At 58.5% G+C, this 16,210-nt stretch overlaps 2 protein-coding genes across 3 annotated transcripts; both read right to left on the bottom strand.

Annotated features, from left to right (window-relative positions):
* Positions 1 to 983: 983 nt before the first annotated feature.
* On the bottom strand, positions 984 to 14,238 carry HOXB8 (homeobox B8). Of its 2 annotated transcripts, XM_037033425.1 has the most exons (4): positions 14,152 to 14,238; positions 3,588 to 3,814; positions 2,837 to 3,308; positions 984 to 2,044 (listed from the first exon to the last, which is right to left on the bottom strand). In XM_037033425.1, the coding sequence occupies exons 3-4, from the start codon at positions 3,258 to 3,260 to the stop codon at positions 1,737 to 1,739; spliced, it is 732 nt and encodes a 243-aa protein (XP_036889320.1). In that variant the 5' UTR covers positions 3,261 to 3,308; positions 3,588 to 3,814; positions 14,152 to 14,238; the 3' UTR covers positions 984 to 1,736. The 2 variants fall into 2 exon arrangements, with proteins under 2 accessions (XP_036889320.1, XP_036889321.1); XM_037033426.1 differs by having other exon boundaries at positions 984 to 2,041; positions 2,837 to 3,814.
* On the bottom strand, positions 10,533 to 14,766 carry HOXB9 (homeobox B9). The gene is made up of 2 exons (XM_037033424.1): positions 14,152 to 14,766; positions 10,533 to 11,536 (listed from the first exon to the last, which is right to left on the bottom strand). Exons 1-2 carry the CDS (start codon positions 14,666 to 14,668, stop codon positions 11,301 to 11,303), a joined length of 753 nt encoding a protein of 250 aa, XP_036889319.1. The 5' UTR covers positions 14,669 to 14,766; the 3' UTR covers positions 10,533 to 11,300.
* Between the last annotated feature and the right edge of the window lie 1,444 nt (positions 14,767 to 16,210).

Raw genomic sequence — 16,210 nt, 5'->3', positions numbered from 1 at the left:
TGGGGTGGGTGGGAAGAGAAAGGGAGGGAGGAGGGCCGCGCGGTGCGCGGCTCTTCTGGTTCCGGGAGGCGGATGCCTCGGTGGAGAGGCAAAGCCAGCGAAGGAAGGAAGGCGGCGAGCCTCACGCCGGGGATTCGGGCCTGGTGGCCAGTCCCAGCGAGGAAGAGGCGGAGAAGAGCAAGGCACCTCTCCTCCTGCTCCCCCACCAGAGTTCGAGAAAAATAAATATATATATATATACACTTGGTTTAGCAGCCCTGCACTCCACCTTCCTCCCCACCCCACCACACACACACACACACACACACACACACACACAGAGGAGAGGGCACACAGAAACAAAAGAGGAAGGTGGTGAGGATACAGCGACCAGTCCAAGCGCGCATCTCTCCAGCGTGGCCAGGTCTCGGGGTCTCCAGGGCCACGCAGCCTCGGAACGCGAAGGATGGGGGTTTCTCTTGGCTCCCCTCCCTGGCTCCTCTCTCCTCCAATCACGCGCAGCCGCTTCCCTCACCCCTCGCGCCCCTGAGCCAAGGGACTCGCACCACCTGCCTCCAGCCCCCGCCCCCTCCTCCGCACGGCCTGGCCGGGCGGGCGCAGGAGGCCGGTGACCGGCTTCCCCCGGCTCTGCAAGGCGCTGGGAGCAAATGAGGAGCGCGGGCCCGGCCAGTCTCGGGTTCTCGCTTGTAAACTTTATTGTAACTCTTCCGCCCTTTTCAGGCGCAGACAACAGAACAAAGTATAGAAGAACAACAAAATATATAATTAGCCCTCCCTCCCCCCAATAAAGCAATTCACGGATACAGGATACATTCTCTTCACAGTAAACCTAAGAACACTTTTAACAATTGCCCACAGCGCGCATGCTAACTAAAGTAACCTCTTTTGAGAAACACTTAAGACAAAATTGTCAAACCAAAAAGGAGGGGAGGAAAAGAGAGAAGCAAGAGAGAAAGCCAGCGAGAAGCTAGGCNAAATATATAATTAGCCCTCCCTCCCCCCAATAAAGCAATTCACGGATACAGGATACATTCTCTTCACAGTAAACCTAAGAACACTTTTAACAATTGCCCACAGCGCGCATGCTAACTAAAGTAACCTCTTTTGAGAAACACTTAAGACAAAATTGTCAAACCAAAAAGGAGGGGAGGAAAAGAGAGAAGCAAGAGAGAAAGCCAGCGAGCTAGGCAGGGCAGCAGCGAGAGAGGGGAGGGAGGAGAAAATGAGGAGGGGGAGAGAGAGAGAAAGAGAGAGAGAGAGAGTGAGAGAGAGAGAGAGGGAGACAGAAAGAATTACGGCGTGAATAGGCAGTTTCATGTTGTTGGGAGAACTTAGCAGAAATCGGTACCTCGGTCGTTACAAAGAAACACGTTCAGAGGAAAAGAGACCATTGCACAAGGAGGCTTTTTACAGGGGGTGGGGGCAGGGGAGGCTCAGCCAAGCCGCAGCCGCTCACCCACGCGGGGCGAGGGAGTCCTTGCTTACAACCCTTGTCTCTCCCCACGACCCCCGAGAGAAGGGAAGGAAATCCACGGTAGCTCACACACAGAAGCTATTACGAGATACTACCACTAGCGGGAACTGGCGCGGTGGGGACGCTGCGGTGGGAGGCCAGGCTCCAGGCCCCGCTCGCGGGACCGGAGCTCGCTCCGGCGGGGGCGGGCGGCGGCGCGGCCGGGGGCGGGGGGGCCCGGCGGACGGAGGACGACCGCGGCCCTGGCAGTCCCACTCGGAGCCTACTTCTTGTCGCCCTTCTGCGCGTCGCCCTCCTCCGCCGCCTCCGGGGCCCTCTCCAGCTTCTGCTTCTCCAGCTCCTCCTGCTCGCATTTGCTGCTGGGGAACTTGTCTTTGTTGTTCTCCTTTTTCCACTTCATCCTCCGGTTCTGGAACCAGATTTTGACCTGTCTCTCTGTCAGTCCCAGGGCATGTGACACCTCGATCCGCCGCTTGCGAGTCAGATAGGGGTTAAATAGAAACTCCTTCTCCAGCTCCAGGGTCTGGTAGCGGCTGTAGGTCTGTCGGCCTCGCCTGCGTCCGGCGGCTGCTGGGAAGGGGGGAAAGGGCGAGACGGAGGGAGGGGAGGGTGGGGGAGGGGACAGAGACGGAGAAGGTTGGGAGATTCGTGAACCAGCCTCGGAGACCAGCATAATAAGGGCAGAGGGGACCTTCTACCCCGCGCGGGGGAGGGGGCGCAAGGAGGCCGCGGTCAGCGGGGGCGGGGGTAGGGGGATCAGACACCACTGAATTTAAGGGAACCAGAAGGGGAAGCCCTCTCCCCCGGCAACAAGCACCAGAGAGTGGGGTAGGGGTGGTTCAAATCTATTAAAAGTGCCATAAACTTTAGAAGGAAGGATGTGAAGGCGGGGGAAAATAAGAATAAAAAAGCCGGGATGGGAACGAATGGACCCACCTTGAAAAGCCCCCAGAGCCTCTGCCCCAGAAGAAAAGTTTCTTCAGGGTAATTAAACTATAAAGCAATTGAGAAGTGCAAAAGTTGAGCGCCCCCACTCCCACCACCCTTTCTCCACTACCCCCCATAAAACAGTAAAAGGGGGGAAGAGGAGGGGGAGAAGAAGAAAAGTAAGGCGGGGTGAGGGGTTTATGGGTTCAGGAAATGTCTCTTAGAGACCCTCCTTCAAGGGAAACAAAAAAAAAGAAAAGAAAGAAAGGAAGAAAGAAAAAAAGGAAGGAAGGAAGGAAGGAAGCAAGAAGAGGGAGGCCCTCTGCACGGAGCAGGCAGGTCTAACAGGAGCTGGAGGAAATGAGCCCCGGCCTGTCTGGCCCCACCGCCGGCCTTGGGCCCTCAGGTCTCCCTCCCACCCCGCGGCGAGCTCACCTTGCGGGCGCATCCAGGGGAAGAGCTGGGTGGGCGACGGGCTCTGCTCGGACCCCTCGGCCTCCTCGCCCAGGCCGCTGGCGGCGGCGAGCTTGCAGTCGGCGTACTGCACCAGGTCTGGGTCCTGCGCGCCGAACAGGCTCTGCCGCTGCAGCGGGTCGTAGCCGTAGAAGTTGCCCGGGTCCCCGTGGCACGCCACGGCGCACGGGTTTTGCTGGTAGGGAGCCGTGGACAGCGACGACGGCCCGTGGTAGAACTCCTGGATTTGCGACGGGTGCTGGAAGCTGCCGCCGCTGCTGGGACCGTACACCACGGTGGGTCGGCCGCCCAGGTCCTGGGCGAAGCCGCAGTCATAATAATTGGGGCGCAGGGACTCCCCGGTTTTGTATTTGGAGAACAGTGAGTTGACGAAATAAGAGCTCATTTTATTGAATTTTGAAGCGGCGGCGGCGGCGGCGGCTGTAGTTGGGGGCTGTTGGGGAGGGGGTGGGGAGGGGGAAAGGGAGGGAGAGAGAGAAAAAAAACGCGGATTCGCCGGCTCCTAGTCACCCTCGCCAGGAAAGGAGAGGGAAAGGGAGGAGGGGGGGAAAAAGAAAAGAAAGAAAAGGCGAAGAAGATCTCGAAGCCACCACACTTTTTGTGATTTCCAGGAATAGAAAAGGACAGCGAAGCCTCCAAAAGTCTAAGCTTGCATGGCCGCCGCGGCTCGCGCGCCCTCCCCCCACCCCCCACCCCCCAAACAAAAATATACCGCCACTTAAAGAGGTCCTCGCTTTACATTTCGAAGAAAGGATGCCAGTTCATAAACAGTTTTCGGTGATTTACTTCCCTGCAAATGAGTTGTTTCATATTTTGCACTGTCTTTTCATGATCATTTGCATCCATTAGAGACCCCGCATCCTATTGGCTTCTCCGTACTCCTCCCGGACAGAACGCAGAGCGAGGGTGCGAGCGAGAGAGAGCGAGCGAGAGAGAGAGCTAGAGCGAGAGAGCGCCAGGGAGTGAGGAGAGAGCGAGGGGGGAAAAAAGGAGGGGAAGGGAAAAAAAAAACCACCCAGGGAGGGAGAGGGGGAGAGAGAGGGGGAGAGGAAAGGGGGTGAGAGAGAATGAATACGGATTAAATCTGTTTAACTACCTACATTAATGAGATATCTCTCGCCTCACAACAAATCAAATACCTTCGCAGACCACCCCCAAAGGCTGATGTGGGGGAGTCACGGAAAAAACCACGCACACACACAGACACAACGCGCCAGGCGTAAGCACGCTGTTAATTTCGTGGTTTTTAACGAGGCAGTTGGAGTCTTTTTAAATGTCAGGGTCGCTTCGGAAAAATGTAAAAGAACACGGTTTAATTGCGCCGAGTTTTAAAAGGTCCTATAAATGTAATTGGTATTTTAATACAAGTTATCAAATCATACAGCTTCCTCTCCTAAACATATTTTCAAACAAACGAGGTAGTCATATTTAAAGGTTTAATGATCAATTTCCTTATTATTGATAAAGGTTTAACTATCCTGTAGAGGGAATTGGCTGGGTAACCGGCCCCCCCCAAAAAAAAACGGCTGTAAACTCTTTAACAAACTATAAAACGCAATAAAGCCGGAGTCTGTTGTTGTTTATGCCGCAGCGCATAAAAGCTGTTAGCATTTTACGAGTTCTTTCCTCTACAGCTATAAAACTGCAGCTTCGATCGCCCGGCCGCCCGGCTGCAGCTCGGTGGGGGTGACGAAGCCGAAATGAAAACGATTATGGGGATTTTTTTTTTCGGCGCAAACGGTGACTTTTCCGAGATTTTTTGCCTCCTCAGCTGTGACAGCACCTGTCCCACCCCCTCTCCGGGGCCCCCAAACCACCCCCTCTCTGCCCCACCCAGGCCACTCGCCGGCTTTCCCCTATTAAACAAACAAGCGCCGGGTTTCTTTGGAGAAGGGGTCTGGGAGGGCTTGAGGAGGGACGGGGACTGGGAGAAGACCCTTTCTGGTTAATGGGGGAGGCACTGAGCACAGTTACCCCCTGCAACCGAGGATTCTGCAGCTTCGCACAGCCTCGTTTTGGGGAGTGCTGGAATGGGGAGGAGGTCTCTAGAAGGCACCTGGGCCCCAGTCAGCACTTTGGGGGACCAACTTTGTGTGATGGGAGAGGGGCCTGATGCCACGGCAAGATGACAGCCAGCTGGGCTGCCCCACCTCTGCGCCCAGACCTGGGGACCCAGTAACCCAGCCCACTTGGCTCCCAACCTTCCCAGGCCAGTCTTCAGCCTCCTGGGGTGGGAGGGCACGGATAAAACCATCAGCACATGGAAGGGAAATAGGGGCCACTGCTGAGCACCGAGGCCCTGGCACCTGGCCTTGCTGCCGGCTGTCCTGTGCCCTCCTCTGCCCTAGGCAGGGGCCGCATGGTGTGTGAAAAGGGGACACCTTTGAGCTCTCAGCGTCCTTTGAGCCATTGACACAGCCTAAACTAACCTTGGGGTAGAGGGGATAGAGACGCAGCAAGGCCGCCGAGCGCCCCATTTTCTCTCTCCTCCCCCTGACAGAGCCTGCGGTTAAGCTCTCCCTCCAGACCCGAGGACCTGGGCCTGAAACAGACTGCGGTTTTGAACTGACTCCGTGCCATGCTCTCACGCCGGTGGCCTTTTCCGGCCTGTCAGGCCTAGTGACAATGGTGACTGGGCTTTAGAAGGCCCTGGTCTGAGAGTCTGAGCCAACAGTCTCCGGAAGGAGCTCCCTGGCCAAAGGAAGGAAAGAAAAGAAAGAAGGAAGGGAGAGAAAGAGGAGAAATTTTCTAGCAACAAAAGTGGGGGCTTTACAAATACATTCGATTAATTGTTCAGTTAGGAGAGAGGTTTGGGTTGTGTTCAGAAAAGTGCTTTTGGGGGATCGGATTCACCCCAACCTTTTGTGAAAATGAAACCACCGCCTTTCTAAGGGGAAGTTTGCCATGGCGGCCACCTGGTCCTTCCAAAGTGAATGTGAAGAATGGGAGAGGGCTGACAGGGAGAAAGGACAGAAGGAAGGGAGAGGTCGCGAAAATCTTCAGTTCCGGACTAAGAGGGCGGCGAGGCGGTGGGAGGGCGAGCTAAGTTGTTGCCGAAGCGAACCTTTTTATCAAGTGCGGCGGGTTTTATGGTCATGGTTTGAGGACTCACCGGCGAGGTAGAAATTCAATGGCTTGTTCTAAATCATCCCTACACCGTGCTAGAAATTCCTGATGGAAGGAAAATGTTTCTATTATAAGGAAAAACAAGAACGAGCGAGGAGATAATTTATAAACACCCCACGGAACGCAGATTTATTAGAGAAACTCAACTTGAGAAACTCCGCCGGGCTCTCCGCACCTGCTCCTGCGGGGAAAGAGGAGAGGCTGTGGCCCAGCTAGTTCTAAGGCGGGGGGTCCATTTCTCGCTCAGGTTTGTCCCGACAAGGGGCGCGGGCAGGACTGGGCCCGGAGGCAATAGATGCGGAATCCAAGGAGCTGTGGGCGGACAGCACACCGGCCTCAGACAGACGCCCCCCCCCCCCAGGCCAGGCCTCCAGCTGCAAACTTCGGGAGGGAACCGCGCGGTCCACGTTGGCGCACGGACCCGAGCGCACACCTGGCGACCGCGGACCGCGGGGAAAACCGAGCCCGCCGCCGCCGTTCCTGCCCCTCCACGCGACGGCGGACCGCGCAAGTTTTCGCGACCCAGCCCGAGGCGCGCAGAGGCCCCCGAAGAAGCCCCGGAGCTTTCCCGGGGAGGCGCCGCCCCGCGCCCGGTCCCCCCGACGCGCGCCCAGCCCGGACCCCGACATTTACACAGGCTCCCGCGCCGCGCGCCCCGCGGGAGCCGCGGGTCCGCGTCCCCCCCGAACTGCCCCCGCCCCCGCCCCACCCCCAGGCTGGCTCACCCGGCTCCCTCTCCCGCCGCCGATTCGGGCAGTAGCTTCCCCGCAGCTTCCTCTTCCTCCGGCCTTTTCCTGCCGGTTCTCCCCGCTCACCTGGCCGGCTCCCCCGCGTCCGCGGGGCCCCTCCCCGGGAAACTCTCGCTTCCCCCGCGCCAATTCCCCTCTTTTATGTATACCCATTAGTCCTATTATTATTATTATTATTGCTACTACTACTATTATTCCCCGTCCTCATGCGTTTGTTGCCCCACCGCACACAGAAACTGGGTGGAGAAGCCGCGCCGAGCCCTCCTCCTGGGGGAAATTCGGAAAATTGACCATTTGAGGAGAGGGGGGCAATACGAGCACATCTGAAATCTATAAAATGGGGGAAACAGCCATAATGAAGCTTCTATTTTTATTACGCGCAAATTATTCATGACTTCTGGTAGCGCTCGGTTCGTAGATTCAGGGCCGACCGAGGTGCGAGGGGCCGCCGCCGGCGCCCGCAGCCGCCGCTCCCGGGATTTTCTCGTGGAGCAAGGCTGCCATCTAGCGGCCGCCTTGAGAAAAGGCGCCGCCGCCCCGGACGCGGCCCGTTTCCCGGGAAGCCGGCTGCCCCGGCGGCCGGCGGGGAGAAACTTTCACGATTGGCAGAAAAGGGGGGAGGGAAACGAGAGCAGGCGAGAGAAAATGCATCGGAAGTTGGGAAATGGTTCATACAATCGTGAAGATAAGCTAAAAAAAAAGGTCGAGGGGTGAGGAGGGAGAAAAAAAAGCCGAAGGTTTTTGCTCTCCTGCGCCCCATTTCAAGACCCGAAGTTCTGGCAGAGACCGCCAAGCGGTGCGCCGTTTATGGCCGGTAAAAGGGGGAGCCGAGCACTTTTCAAACGAATACGATTGTTTTAAATTCCGAGGAGAAACGATTGGGCTTTTTGGTGGGGGTTGGGGGTGGAGGGAGGCCCGAGAGGGCGCAATGGAACTGAAAAAGGACCAGGAGGTTGCCCGCGCCCAGACGTCTGGCCCCGCCGGACCTGCGTGTGTGTGTGAGTGAGTGTGTGTGCGTGTGTGTCCAGGGGGCTTCTTTATGACGTCCGATTCTGGAGGGGGTGTGAAGAACAAAGACAAGAGTCCCGACTGCGTTCTCTAAAACATTTGCGACAACAAAGTGTTTTCTGTCCCCCTTCCCTCTTCTCCCCTCTTGGCGCCCTGGGGCCCCGGAAACCCCAAGCCCAGTCACTGGCCGGCGAAGGTGGGGGCTGTGTGGACAGCCCCCACCCCGAGGCCCGAGCCCAGACCCAGCTGCGGCTCTCTCGGCTCCGGAAAGTTTCCCCTCACTGTTTGCTTTGCTGCTGTTCAGTTTCTTAACCTTCAGAAATTTATACGCTATAAACTTTTATAGCGGTCATATTCTTTTATTGCTGCGCACACGGCATTGAATTCCTCTCCCGGCTTCTCTGTCTCGCACTCTCTAGGTCTTCCTCCCTGAATATCTCGCTCTCTTTTATGACAACAGATTTCCCCATCTCCGGCTTCCCAGCCTCCGCATCTTCGCCTTTGTGTTTAAAGAAGCCACCACTGGCGAAGGACCCAGACGCCGCTGGAGGCTTCCCCCTGTGCCCTCACCCCCTACCCTGCAGGTCCCAGCCCGGTTCTCTGCCTTTGCTCTGGACTGAACCCGGCCTTCTCCGCCACGCGCAGCCCCAGCTGGCTCCAGGGAGCCCAGGCTGCCAGTCTGCACAAGCCCTAAAGCCAGATTCATTTTCTACCCCGAATGGACCCCTTGGAGGCTGGGGTGCCAGGCCCCACCGCACCCTGGAGCTCCACTTTCTCCAGCCTCCCGCTCTGTCTCTGATTGGCACACCCTTTTGTTCGCTGGAGAGGGGTAGGCCTGGCCTTTTCGCTTCAGGGTCCTTTCATTCGGGTTATAGGTTATGCTTTGTCCCTATCTCTACCCGGACTGCAGGGTCCTTGCAGGCCACACTGGGGTAGCGGGGTGGGAGTCTCCAGGAGGTGGGAAGCGGGCTCCCAAGCGCCAACCCGGCAGAAGCCAAATCCCAAAGCCTGAATGACAAGGGCAGAGCTGCCTAAGAAGCTGGTCTTTGAAGAAACTCGAGCGGGGACGCCACAGTCTGAGAGGCACCGAAAGGTGCCTCCCTCTCCCAACAGAGTGTGGCTCTGGGGCCCAGCTGGAAGGGGACTTTTCTCCCGAGACAGTTCTGTTCCACATTCAACCCTCTCGTTCCGCCTTAGGGAGCAGCCTTCCCAAGCCTCCGCCCCTACCCTCCGCCACCCGCTTTAAACCGGGGCAGCTTCCTTCGGCTCAAACTGGCACCTCCAATCCCAGGTGGGGCTCCCTTGGAGGGGAAGAAAGGAGAGTGCAGCCTCCCGGAGGCCCCTGCCTGCCCAGCAGCCCTGCTGCGGCGGGGACAGCGGGAGGAAAAAAGTTACTGCCTTCCTTACTTGCGTGATGTTTTAAAGGGGCCAAACCAAGGTGACATTCTTGGCCTCCTGGCTCTACCCCCAAGAGGGTAACAACTTTCCGGAGCTGCATGGCTGGCCCTGCCTTCCCTCTGACTCTGGAGTCTGTGGGGAGACCCCCCCCCCCAGTGCCACTTTGGAAGAAGCGAAACCAGACTTCCTTTCCCCACCGCTTATCTTCCCTTTCCCCTCCCTCCAGGCTCCCGGCCCTCCTGCTGGAAGGCTCCGGCGCCCTCAGCTCCTCCAGGAAGCCGGCTCTTCGAGGTCTAAAGAGAAACTTCCTTGGCACAGGGCCTCTCTCCTTCCTCACACTACCCTCTTGGAACTAGGATCTCGACCACTGGCTGGGCGAGGAGAGCCAACACAGAATAAGACACAGGAGAGATTGGTTTTCTAGAGTGATATATATTTTTGTTGTTTTTCTCGTTTTTTTTTCTTCCAAAAACAATCAGAGCTCTAGGCCCCTTACCCTCCCCACTCCCACCCACCCCCCTCCTACATAAGCGACAACTGAAGACAGGCGAGACAATCACCCCCAAAGAAATCACAAAACACGGCACAATTTCACGACAGCCACCGACAAAGCCAAAAAGTTCTACTGGAATGTCCCCTTGCAGGGGCGGGAGACGCAGAAGCAGGAGTCCACGGAATTGAAAGGGGCTGGAGAGGTGGGGGAGCAGGGGGCTGTAGGGGAGCAGAGGGTAAGCTTCGGCCTGATGATGAGGTGCCATTCCGCCTCTTTCCTTTGCACGCGGGACTGTCCCCCAGAAGCGTGCGCTCGGCAGCCGCGCAGATCGCCATCCAGGCCCGCGTCGCCGGAAGCAAAGACGGGCGCTGGGGCCCTTCTCCTTCTGCGCTGGGGCGGGCAGCCGCCCAGCCAGGGGTTCCTCCGGACGCGGGCAGGATGGGCAGGAACACGCCTAATGCCGCTCGCTGGAGGCTTCACCCTCCCACTCCCCGATAACTCACCCAGGAAGGGAGCTCGGGAATCGATTCCCAGTAAGTTCTCCGTGGGACTCTGCTGCCCTGGCTCTCTTGCCTTTGGCGGGGCTGACCTAGCAGGGGTGGAGGGTGGAGGGTTTCTACTAGGGGCGGCTCGACTCGCTGGCGCAAGGTGGATCGGACCGAACAGAGATGACTTCAGAGCTGGGAGGATGCGGAAGAATGCAGGGGCCGGTGGAGAGCGAGAGAAGCTACAGTCTGTCGGGCGGGGCACGGGTGAACAGATGGACAACATTGTCAAGGCTTACGAGCCGCGATCGGATCCCCTTTTGTTGGGAGAGGAAAACAACATGCAGCATTAGACAGATCCTGCGACAACACGTGTGTGTGTGTGTGTGTGTGTGTGTGTGTGTGTGTGTAATACCTTCCTGAAACCTACGATGCCTTCCTAAGACCGCAGCTGCCTTTCCTTGGCCTTTGGAGCCCGCCCGCTTGGGGGCTGCGTTTGTCAGACCCCTTGCCCTCGGGTAGGGCGGGGTAGAGTGGAGGGTCCTGTGGGGTTGGTGTTGCCATAGTCAGCCCTTTGGGCTGCAGTGCCTCCCTCAGAGGCGTGTCTCTAGACATCTTGCTGTGTGTTTGCATCAGGGATGGGTCTCGCCTGATGGTTTGCTGGCTGTTCTAACAGACTTGAGGTGCACTTGGGAGGTCACCTCATCCGAGTGTTGGCTGTGAGCGTCCCCCTTGGACGGCTGCAGGGTCCAGGCCGTAGGCATGCGGACGTCTGGCAGGCTGCTTGCACTCGGAGTGTCCCTTGGTGACTTTGGGATAGGTGTGGGGGAAACAGGAAGGCTGGAAGCCAGGGGCTGGGGCTTCCCACAAAAATTAGAGGAAATTGCTAGGGGCTGAACTAGGGTCTCCCTTTCCTTGTACCCCCCCCCTTAGCAACCAACTACATTTATCTTCTAAATTAAAAAACTTTCTCCTGAGGCCCAGGGAGAAGAGGGCTGGTCAGAGCGAAGGAGAGAGGCTCTAGACGGCAGGAAAGGACTCTGAAGAGAAAGACTCCCTTCCCCACGCACTTGAACGTACCCCAGACAGCGCGGGCCTCGCAGCTACCACTCATAAATAAGTGTGAGGTGGGAAAGGGGTGGGAAGTGTGTGTGTGGGGGGGACCTTTACTCTTTGCCCTGTTCCTTATTCATTTTCTTCATTTTCATCCGACGGTTCTGAAACCAGATTTTGACTTGTCTCTCACTCAGGTTGAGGAGTCTGGCCACTTCGTGCCTACGGTCCCTGGTGAGGTACATATTGAACAGAAACTCCTTCTCTAGCTCCAGCGTCTGGTACTTGGTGTAGGGGCAGCGCTTTTTCCGGGAGGAGCGAGCGTGGAGCCAGTTGGCAGCAGGGTTGGCTGAAAGAGAAGCAGCGGCAGAATCAAAGAAAGGGGGGTGGGGGCGAAGGGCCCTCCAGGGCTCCTTCCAAGAAGGCACAGCCTTCCACGTCCCATCTTACATTGGAAAAAAGGGCACCTGGGCCTTCGCGTTCCAAGGAGGGGTCCCAGCAATGGGCCATGAGTTGCTACGGACATCGCCAGGTGGGAGGTTAGTTGGACGGGAGGGAGCCAGCCATGTGCCAGGCTGCTCAGCACGCCCAAAGCGTCGCCTGCCTCAGGTCCTCTTTCAGTCTCTTCCTACACTCGTTCCAAAATGGTGAGGACTCAGGTCCCAGCTCAGCGTGGCCAACCCCTCCCCGTACCATGGGTCCGGCTAACTGGGGGTGGCTGACCTGAAGGGCCCTGGCTCTAGGTCTGCGAGGTGAGAGAAGGACTGGGCTAGGAGAGGGCAGCTTCTGCTCAGCCACAGCCACAAGGCGGCTTGGCCCCTTCAGTTCAGTCCCAGGCTGCTGTGCCCTGGTCACAAGCTCAAGTCCCTTGGCCACATGGCAGCAGGCATGTGTGTCTGTGTAGACACCTCCTTCCCCACACACATACCGCAAACACAGGCCCGCTCTTAGAGACACAAACACCCAGTGCACTCCAATTCACAAGCAGCCCCAACTGCAACCATTGATCAGCTCCGGTCTGTGGACAGGGGAGCACCAGGGATCCACAGATAACTTAGGGTTGCCATAACCTCTCCTTGTCCCCTCCCGCTCGGCTCACGTTCCGGTTAAAGCAAGTTCAGGGAAATGGGGAAGCAAGAATGTTCCGGTCCCATTGCGGGGAGCCACGGATAATTGGGGGGGGCGGGTAACAGAAAGTCATTCACAGCACACCTAACTCCAAGGGGCTCCACGTGGTGAAGGGGAACCGAGAAAAGGGGAATTGAGTGGAGGGGGGGTAAGGAAATAAAAATATGCACAGGCGTCTCTCACCCTCACTGTCTCTCTTCCTACCCTGGAACTCAAGAAAAGTTGCCAAATAAAGCAGAGCTGTCCAAAATAATAGCCACCCTCTGCTCGAGTCCTTCTCTCCAAATAAGAAAAGCACCGAATATATTATTTTTTAAAATAATCTGGTTCACCCTACACTAAGTGCCATGTCTTACCAATTTGCAGCGCTATTTCCTTAATGTGATTGCCTGTGATGGGACCCACATTCGCATTAAATATGAAAGAGGAAAAAAACTGTTAATAATTGATTCTCACCAAACTGCTGCCTTGCAGTAATGGGTTTTCCAGGCAGTTTGGGGTTTGCGGGGTGGGGGTGGGGGTCTGTTTGGGTGTGAGCAGGGAGGGTATGGGAAGACTCGGTGTTACTCAAACGCCAGCACGTATTATCCAACCTGGCTGGTGGGACCCCACAGGACCTCAGGGGAGTGGGGCAGCAGGGATGCCCCAAAGGGCCTGTGCACTGCCTCTGTTGCTGGGAAACCTGGTCAGGCAAGGAGAGGGGGAAAAAATCTGATCCCCACTCTCCGAAAAGAGGACGAAGTGAGGACTCGTCCCCACCAGCCCGAGGGTTATGGGTTGGGGTTAAGAGCCCCCAGCCAGTCCTGTCTTTTCAGCCTTGAAAACAACGTACATGAGACTCACCACCACTCCCCTCAGCCAGCAGCACCGCCGGGAAATCGGCCAGACCTGGGTTCCTGGCGGAGGTGCTCATGGAGGAGTTGGGAGACGATGAGGAACTACTGTGGGAGGGCACAGTCCTCCACCTCTCCGCAAGCCTCTTTCCCCATCCTTCCTCTCCCCGGGGTCCCTTTGGGATCTCTCCTTCGCCCTCCGGCTGTCGGCCCCAAAGTTCGGAAGAGATTCCCGACTCCCTGCGAGGTGGGCAGCACCGGCTGGGGCTGGGGAGCCCTGTGGAGAGCAGCGGGGAGCTGCAGAAAAGGAAGCCGCAGCCCTGGAGGGGATGCCAAGGAGGGGAGGAGGAGGCCGGGGGAAGGCTCCGGGGAGGGGCCGGCGCATCCGGGGAGGGGGCTCAGTCACCGGTTCCTGGGCTTCCCCGCCCCTCCGGGCGCCGGCGGCCGACCCTCAGCCGCTACTGCGCGAGTTCTGCTAGGTTCCATCCTCCACCAAGCTGTTGCATCGCAAATAAAATCCTAATGAGCCCCCTCCCACTTCCCCTTGGCCGGCTTTTACTGTCTGAGCGTGGCGCAGGGAGCTCTGCCAGCCGCGCGGGCCCGGGCAGCCCCGTGCGCTCCCGCCCTTGCCCGCGCGGGCACTTCGCCTGGCTGGCTGCCTCCCCGGCCCCGCCAGCTCCCTTCCCCGCCCAGCCTCTTCCCGAGCTTCCAGCCAGGTCACCGGGAGTGTGGGGGAAGGAAGGCCGAGGGAGCAGCGAGAGGGTCCCAGCGCCCCAGGTCCCTCCAGGACTTGGCGCAGCGGGGGCGACGCTGCTCCCGCGGCCTCGGGCTCCCCTCGGGGCACCCAGCTTGCTTCCTGCCTGCCGCCCTCCTCCCTCCTCCCGGCTCGCTCTCCGGCCACCGCCGCGGTTCCCCTTCACATTGTCCGCAGTTTATTGCCTCTCCCCTCCCCTCCCCCTCGCCTGGCCTTCGGCCTGGGTATTCCTCACTTTTTATAACTTACTTTGATCCGGCCTCTCTTTGTCCTCGCTTCCTTCGCAAATTTTATTGTCCCCGTAGCTGGGTCTTTGATTAGCCAGGACGGCCTCCCTGCCCGCCGAAGTTTCCAAACTGTACTCGGGCGCGCCCTGTTTGAGCAGCTCCCCCGGCGCGCCCAGCAGCGGCTCCGCCTTCACCGCCGCCGGGCCCTGCCCCGGGGCCGCTTCGCCGCGCGGCGCGGGCTCCAGCCAGGTGCGGAGGTACCTGCTCTCGGCCGGCGGGACGCCCTGGGGCTGGATATAGGGGTGGTAGACGGACGGCAGGCTCCCGGACGCGTGCGGGCTCAGCGGCGCCCAGGAGGCGCCGAACACCGGCGCTTTGGGCTGGAAGCTGCAGGAGGGGAAGTCCAGGTGCTCCGCGTGGCCCGGCTGCCGCGGGCTCGCGTACTGGCCGGAAGGGAACTTGGCTGGAGGCGCGTCCTCACTCTCGTGACTTATGATCGAGTCGACATAATAGCTGCTAAGCGTCCCAGAAATGGACATTCTCAGACATTATCCGGGCGCTCGCAGGGGGAAGGGAAGCGCTCGCGCGGCGGCGCCCAAGCAGGGAGAGAGGTGGCGCCCAGACCGGTGTGAGGGCTTTCGGACGCGACCCCCCCCAGCCCCCCACCCTCCCACCCCCACCCCCTGCTCAACTTCTCAGCCAACAAAGTACAGTGGAGCAGCCCGGCTCGGCGCTCCTTGCAAAATGATTGGTCAAAGTTTTTCCGACTGCCTGATAAAGCGTCAGCTCCGACATAAATCAATCCGGCTCGGGGGCTGCGCGCTCTCTGTCATGCGTCCGCACCGCATTCCATATCGAGGATGGATTGTTTTATGCTGATGCAATGTGCTATCACGTCAGGGCTCGGGCGGCCACGTAACCTCAGCCCGAGCAGCCGGCCTCCCGTTCCCCCCGCCTTTTGCAGGAAGGGGGGCAGGTTCTCGACGTGGGGCGGCGGGGGCGGAGGAGAGGCGGAGGGAAAAGCAGCGGGCTGCCTCGGGAGGGACGCGGGCCGCGGAGCCCGCTCCCCAGGCGGGCTTGAGAGGGAGAGCGCCCCAGCCTGGGAGCAGCCAGAGGGGCCCACAGCGTCATGAAAGAGGAAGTGGTCCTGTCCCCCCACCCCCGCACACGCACCTCCACTCCAGCCCGCGGGCCCTCGTTTCCTCTTTTCTTGTCCCCTTGACACAAGATGTTTATTAAACAACTGCGCAGCAGCGATCCACTGGAAATGATGGGGCATAGAAGTTGGGAGTTTTTGAGACGTTATCCTTTTTTGGAGGGGGCTCCCTGTGACCGTTTGAGGAGGGTGAAGGGCCCGGGATCTTCTCCTGGCCCCTCAGTAGCTGAGAGAGGAGAGGGGGATGGTGTAAGGAGGCGAATGTCCAAAAATCCTGTCGTAAAATTCAGCTGTCCTAGACCTAGAACCTTCGCGAGTTTAAAGGGATCCACCAGGCCCTGGAAAGTTGAGCCTCTGAGTTTAATACAAGCAGCCAAAGCTCCTTTAAATGTCTTGGGCCTCTCTCTGGCCCTGGCCAAAAGGAAGTTATGGGGGTGAAGGGGACAGCCATTTCTCCTCTCCTCCGCTGAGTAACAGGCCAGGCCCTGAGAATTGCCCAGATGGGGGAGCTGAACTGACAAAGGACTGAGGGCGCTTCCCCTAAGGTGTCAGTGGCGCAGAGGTGCGGGGAAACCCAGTGAGGACTGAGCCATCCGCCTCTCTTGTCCGGCTCCTTTCCCCTGACACTGTCACCCGGAAAGATTTCCAAACACCAGTGCGGGGCGCCAGCACAGACAGTGAGCCTGCGGGGTCAGTCTCCTGCTCATCCGCCGCCTTCCCTCCTGCGACTCTCTCACTGGAGCTTCCAAACCCCCTGTTCTGTTGTTATCAATTCTTCCGGTCCTGAGCTGGGATCCACACCCTCCTCCTCGAACCCCACTGGCCGGCTCCCTGGCTCATCTCTGCTCTTCCAGGTTCGGCCCCGGGGGCAGTCACTTCTTGGGGTGTGGGTGCCCAGGAAGGGTGGCCCCTGGACAGACCCGGG

The sequence above is a fragment of the Sturnira hondurensis genome, unplaced genomic scaffold (genome assembly GCF_014824575.4).
Source record: "Sturnira hondurensis isolate 20B ecotype Veracruz unplaced genomic scaffold, ASM1482457v3 Scaffold0021632, whole genome shotgun sequence".
Classification (NCBI taxonomy): Eukaryota; Metazoa; Chordata; class Mammalia; order Chiroptera; family Phyllostomidae; genus Sturnira; species Sturnira hondurensis.
Note: the sequence above shows the minus strand (reverse complement) of the source record. Positions and strands in the feature narration are given on the sequence as shown.

Excerpts from the sequence above, each read along its gene's own strand:
- HOXB8 (XM_037033425.1), bottom strand. The coding sequence starts at position 3,260 with ATGAGCTCTTATTTCGTCAACTCACTGTTCTCCAAATACAAAACCGGG. Across the intron at positions 2,045-2,836 it reads CCCCTGGATGCGCCCGCAAG|CAGCCGCCGGACGCAGGCGA; the intron begins GTGAGCTCGCCG and ends CCCCCTTCCCAG.
- HOXB9 (XM_037033424.1), bottom strand. The coding sequence starts at position 14,668 with ATGTCCATTTCTGGGACGCTTAGCAGCTATTATGTCGACTCGATCATA. Across the intron at positions 11,537-14,151 it reads CAAAGAGAGGCCGGATCAAA|CCAACCCTGCTGCCAACTGG; the intron begins GTAAGTTATAAA and ends CTTCTCTTTCAG.